The sequence below is a fragment of the Carassius auratus genome, chromosome 3, assembly GCF_003368295.1.
Source record: "Carassius auratus strain Wakin chromosome 3, ASM336829v1, whole genome shotgun sequence".
Lineage (NCBI taxonomy): Eukaryota > Metazoa > Chordata > Actinopteri > Cypriniformes > Cyprinidae > Carassius > Carassius auratus.
The window spans coordinates 26601192-26607191 of NC_039245.1; the positions used below are offsets into that span (position 1 = coordinate 26601192).

Consider the following 6000-nt stretch of genomic DNA (forward strand, 5'->3'; position numbering starts at 1 on the left):
CGTTCATCTGTTCAGACAATAATAATAATAAAAATATAAAAAACATGGATTCTGAGTCCCAGAGCGGAAACTTTTTTGGTGCGAACTGTGTGAATCAATCCCAGGACAACAGCAAAAGACCTTGTAAAGATAATTGCTGAAACTGGTAAGACCGTGTCATTATCCACAGTAAAATGAGTCCTGTACCACCATGAGTTGAAAGGTTACTCTGGGAGGAGAAAACCATTACTTCAAAACAACCATAAAAAAGCCAGACTACAGTTTGCCACTGCACATGGGGACAAAGATCTTAATTTCTGGAGACATGTCCTGTGGTCTGACGAAACAAAAATTTAACTGTTCGGCCATAATGATAAACGGTATATTTGGAGGAAAAAGGGTGAAGTTTAAAGCGTCAGAACACCATCCCAACCATGAATTATGGGGGTGGTAGTATAATGTTGCAGGGATGCTCTGCTGCAGAAGGGACTGGTGCACTTCACAAAATAAATGGCATCATGAGAAAAGAAAATTTTGTGGATATATTGAAGCAACATCTGAAGACATCAGCCAGGAAGTTAAAGCTTTGGCACAAATGGGTCTTCCAAATGGACAATGACCCCGAGCATACCTCCAAATATGTTACAAAGTGGCTTAAGGACAACAAAGTCAAGGTATTGAAGTGGCCATCACAAATCCCTGATCTCAATCCCATAGAAAATTTGTGGGCGCCACTGAAAGAAGCAAGCGCGAGCAAGAAGGCCTACAAACCTAACCCAGTTGCACCCATTCTGTCAAGAGGAGTGGGCCAAAATTACAGCAAACTATTGTAGAAAGATTGCAGAAGGATACCCAAAACGTTTGCCCCAAGTGAAACAGTTTCAGGGCAATTCTACCAAATACTAAGGAAGTGTATGTATACTTCTGACTTTGATGAAAGTGATTAAAAAAAAAAAAAACATAAAATTTCTCCCTCGCTCGATTCTGACATTTAACAATGCAAAAAATATGTTAATATTTATTGATCAAAAACTGAAAAAGTTTACTCTGATTTAATGTATGACAGTAAAGAAATAAAAGTTTTAGTGTTTTTTTCTGAAGTGTATGTAAATATCTGGTTTCAACTGTATATATATATATAATATTTTATGCTACTCAGTCACACAAACAACATCAATCTCCTCAGAGAAAGATGGATGCTGCAGCGAGCTGTTTCAGAGGGCGAAGAAACTGCAGCGCAGGTTTCCAAGCCTCAAGAATGAGCTCTAGATCTAGTGAACACGGGTGGAGATAGGATGAGCCGTCTCCAACCGGTTCGCCAGATCATGTGCGATTCCCACTATCGCGGTCGCCGCCTTGCCTCAGCACCAGCGAGACCGCGACCGCAAGATCGCATGTACGGACACACTCCTCGGAGCATGCCCGGTGAAAGCGGAGTGCTTAACAGCGAGAAAAACACAGTCAGCCCCCCGAGAGCTGACTGCGCGAGCTCCACTCTTCATTAATGCTGCTTATGTTAATATTAGACATAATGTGCTTGTGTAACTGGTGCTTTTGTGACCGGTGCTTGTGTTACTGGCGAGTTCATCGACGCCTTTCCACATCAATCTCCTCAGAGAAAGACAGGCAGCGCGTCGCGCCCTCTCATCGGGGAGAAAGTATGCATGCTTTATTGTGCTTTTGGTGATGCTGTGCATCTTGGCCAAGTCAGCTCATTCATTCAAATCTTTGCAGCCTTTGTTTATGATTCTCTAAATATACATTTCAGCCAGTATTTTATTAATTTTTTATTTTTACACAAATCTTCAAATATTTCTACATTTACCATACACTGTAAATAGAGACACCCGGACTACACAACTCCATAGAGAACCAAAACAAGGGCACATTTGCACTGGCTGATAATATTATTTGCAAAATCATATAATCATATGATATGTATCGAGACATAAGGTCAGTTATCGTACAAATTTGCCATCTCATGGATACACCAGCTCACCAGCATGTCCTCCATGTCTTTAGATTGACAGGCTGTAATCTCACTGATCATCACTGTGAAACTCTGGCTTCAACTCTACAATCATCAAACTCACTAAAAGAGATGAACATGAGTAATAATGACCTTCAGGATTCAGGAATGAAGCTACTCTGTGTTGGACTGAAGAGTCCAAACTGTCAACTCAACATACTGAGGTTTGGCTTTCACACTGATTCAGATTCTAATTTAAAAAAAAAAAAAATCCACCTTCATAGATCTGCTACGAGTCATTTCATGTATATGTGCAGCAGCAGCATGTCTTACATGTTCACACCAGCACTGTGTGTGTGTGTGTGTGCTGTACTCACTCACAAAATATGTAATTATATTTATATTTATACAATTGTATTAACTGTTAGGGAATTTACAGTTATAACCCAAGGACCAGGTGTGTCGTGATGAAGAACGCTCCGCATACAACCGCATTCGTAGGCTGCTCCGCATACAACTCAGAATCACCAACAATTATACTCAAGACAGAAGATACTAATTGCGTCAAAGCACTGGTCAGCAGAAATGTGATTGGCTCCAAAACATAGATTAACTTAGTCTCCAAATATGCGCATAAACATTTCCAGCATATCTTCCAATAATTGTAGCAGGCATCAGTACTGGTAAAGGAGACACCTCATCTCAGGTCAGGAAGTCAGCAGAAACTGCTGACACACATACACACAGAGCCCTTATCTACAATTCAAGGTTTTCTAGCACTGGCCAGTGTCTTATCATTATGGTGGGATACACACACATAATATGCAGACATTAATCTTGAGGAATAGAAATACAGGATAGAACAGGATTCTTAATGTTTATTATACATTTCTTAAAGTCACAGTTCTCTTGTCCCTCGCAGCGTACGTAGAGGATAGGTCACCCTGACCCTTTTAGCTGGCCTTGTGATACTAGGAGAAGGAATACACTCAACATGTGTTCACACCTGTTACTCTTAACTCTAACCACTTCTGAAAGGATAAACATATACCGTATTTTCCGCACTATAAGGCACACTTGAAAGCCTTTAATTTTCTTAAAAAATGACAGTGTGCCTTATAATCCGGAGCGCCTTATATATGGATCAAGGTGCTCTGTCAAAATGTTGACATTCCCTTTAGCACAGCTCCATCTAGTGGATGCATAATGCAAACCTAGTCAAACGTTTGACTGCCAGTATTTTCTACTCTATGCCCCTTATAATCCGGTGCACCCTATATATGAAAACTGTTCTAAATAGGCCATTCATTGAAGGTGCGCCTTATAGTGTGGAAAATACTGTATATGCATTCTCTATCTATACGAGAATAGATGGCTTTTAATTATTTAGTTAAATCATCAAAATATCTCGGAGATTAAATATTGATGAATAACTTGATTAATAGTCACACACAATATTAATGAAATAATATAGTGAAGGAAGGATATAACCAGGGCGGCGGAATCCACTCATCCTCTCCTTCAGTACAGAGCCAGCAAATTCTTTCATTTTTTTTCATGATTGTTTTATGGTAGACATATTGAAAACTTGTAATAAACCATGATGATAATGTAGTGATTAATAAAGGATTCATCATCAGTTGCTCCAAATATGAGCTTTTTATCATTTCTTTTATTCATGTTCTATGCAGACACCTTATCAGAAACATGAGACAATGCATCTAATGCTCTTAAATATCAGTTTCTAGCTATGCAGTGTGTATATAATTAATTATTTATCATTACCCTGTGTAGATTGGCCATCTGCAAACTCACTGATCAGTGCTGTAAAACTGTTGCTTCAGTTTTACAATCACCAAACTCACTGAGAGAGCTCGACCTGAGTAAGAATGACCTGCAGGATTCAGGTGTGGAGCTGCTCTGTGTTGGACTGAAGAGTCCAAACTGTCAACTCAACATACTGAGGTTTGGCTTTCACACTGATTCAGATTTTTATTTAAAAAAAATCCACCTTTATAGATCTGCCACGAGTCATTTCATTTATTGTATGTGCAGCAGCAGGATGTCTTAAATGTTCACACCAGCAGTGTGTGCTATACTCCCTCACAAAATATGTAATTATATTTATGTTAATACAGTTGTATGTACAGAGCCTGCTAATTATTTCATTTTTTTATTCATGAGTGTTTTATGGTTGAGATATTGAAAACTTTTTAATAAAAAAGGTTGAGACCATGGTGATAATGTAGTGATTAATAAAGTATTCATCATCAGTTGCTCCAAATATGAGGTTTTTATTATTTATTTTATTCATGTTCTATGCAGACACCTTCTTATGCATCAAATGTTCTTAAATATCAGTTTCTAGCTATGCAGTGTGTATATAATTAATTATTTATCATTACCCTGTGTAGATTGGCCATCTGCAAACTCACTGATCAGTGCTGTAAAACTGTTGCTTCAGTTTTACAATCACCAAACTCACTGAGAGAGCTCGACCTGAGTAAGAATGACCTGCAGGATTCAGGAGTGGAGCTGCTCTGTGCTGGACTGAAGAATCCAAACTGTCAACTCAACATGCTGAGGTTTGGCTTTCACACTGATTCAGATTTTAATTAAAAAAATAAAAAATCCACCTTTATAGATCTGCTATGAGTCATTTCATGTATTGTATATGTGCAGCACCAGCATGTCTTAAATGTTCACACCAGCAGTGTGTGTGCTATACTCACTCACAAAATATGTAATTATATTTATGTTAATACAATTGTATGTACAGAGCCAGCTAATTCTTTCATGTTTTTTTCATGAGTGTTTATAGGTTGAGATATTGAAAACTTTTAATAAAAATAGGATTATACCATGATAATAATGTAGTGATTAATAAAAGATTCATCATCAGTTGCTCCAAATATGAGGTTTTTATAATTTATTTTATTAATGTTCTATGCAGACACTTTCTTATGCTTCAAATGCTCTTAAATATCAGTTTCTAGCTATGCAGGGTGTACATAATTAATTATTTATCATTACCCCGTGTAGATTGGCCATTTGCAAACTCACTGATCAGTGCTTTAAAAAAGTTGCTTCAGTTTTACAATCACCAACCTTACTGAGAGAATGGCGATTCCATACCCTGATGGTCCAGCTGATTTGGAGATGGTTTGGAGCCACTCAGATAGACCTGATTGCTTCTCCAGAGACCTCTCACTGCCATTTGTTCTACTTACTTACTGAGGGGACCTGGCTACAAGGCCTACGCAAATATGCTTTCCCCCAGTGAGCCTTCTTACACAGACACTGTGCAAAGTCTGGGAGGACCAGCAGCAAGCAAGTCTTGCTAGTTGCGCCGTATTGGCCCACTCAGACATGGTTTCTCGAACTAGTGCTCCTCATGACAGCCCCTTCTTGGCTGATTCCTTTGAGCAAGGATCTACTGACCCAGAGACGGGGCACCATTTGTCACATGCTCGGGCACTGGAAGGGGCAGCACCCATGGCGTTTTGGTAGGGATCCCAATTCGTCAGTCACCGACATGACATTGAGAGTGACCGATTGAAAGGGAACATCTCAGTTACGTATGGTAATCTTCGTTATCTAAAGGAGGGAACATAGATGTGACATCGCCACATTTGCTGTACCACTGCTGATCCGCCGGGTCTCCAGCTTAACCTGGTATGCATTGCACCTGCTGCCTTATTATAGTCACACTGTGATCAGCAACAACTGGATGCAGTAATTGCATGCCAATGTGCATTGGCTTGTTTAGTTTACAATCTAAGTAGAATGGTCTATGTAAGGGAAAAAGGTCAATTTAGCTCAAAGGGAATCATTTAAGATTTTAAAGGGAATTTGAACAGAATCACTGTTTCACGGCTGATCACTGAGACGCCCTGCGATTCACTGAACGAGCCGTTTAACATCAAATCTGCGCTGGATATTAATATCCAAACTATAGTGAAAACACTATCAATTAGCACAGTAACAAGATCGGCAGTTTAAAAAATTAACTTGTAAGCACAAAACACAAGATACTTCTCTTTTCAATATGA

At 39.0% G+C, this 6000-nt stretch overlaps 1 protein-coding gene across 8 annotated transcripts in view; it reads left to right on the forward strand.

Moving 5' to 3' along the window:
* LOC113052871 (NACHT, LRR and PYD domains-containing protein 3-like) overlaps nt 1–4582 on the forward strand; it is a 38235-nt gene extending 33653 nt beyond the window's left edge. For all 8 annotated transcript variants that reach the window (XM_026217329.1, XM_026217310.1, XM_026217320.1 and 5 more), the window contains 3 exons: nt 2002–2172; nt 3743–3913; nt 4363–4582. In XM_026217329.1, the coding sequence (XP_026073114.1) occupies nt 2002–2172; nt 3743–3913; nt 4363–4567 (547 nt within the window). In that variant the 3' untranslated portion in view covers nt 4568–4582. The remainder of the gene's footprint in view (nt 1–2001; nt 2173–3742; nt 3914–4362) is intronic.
* Nucleotides 4583–6000: the final 1418 nt, after the last annotated feature.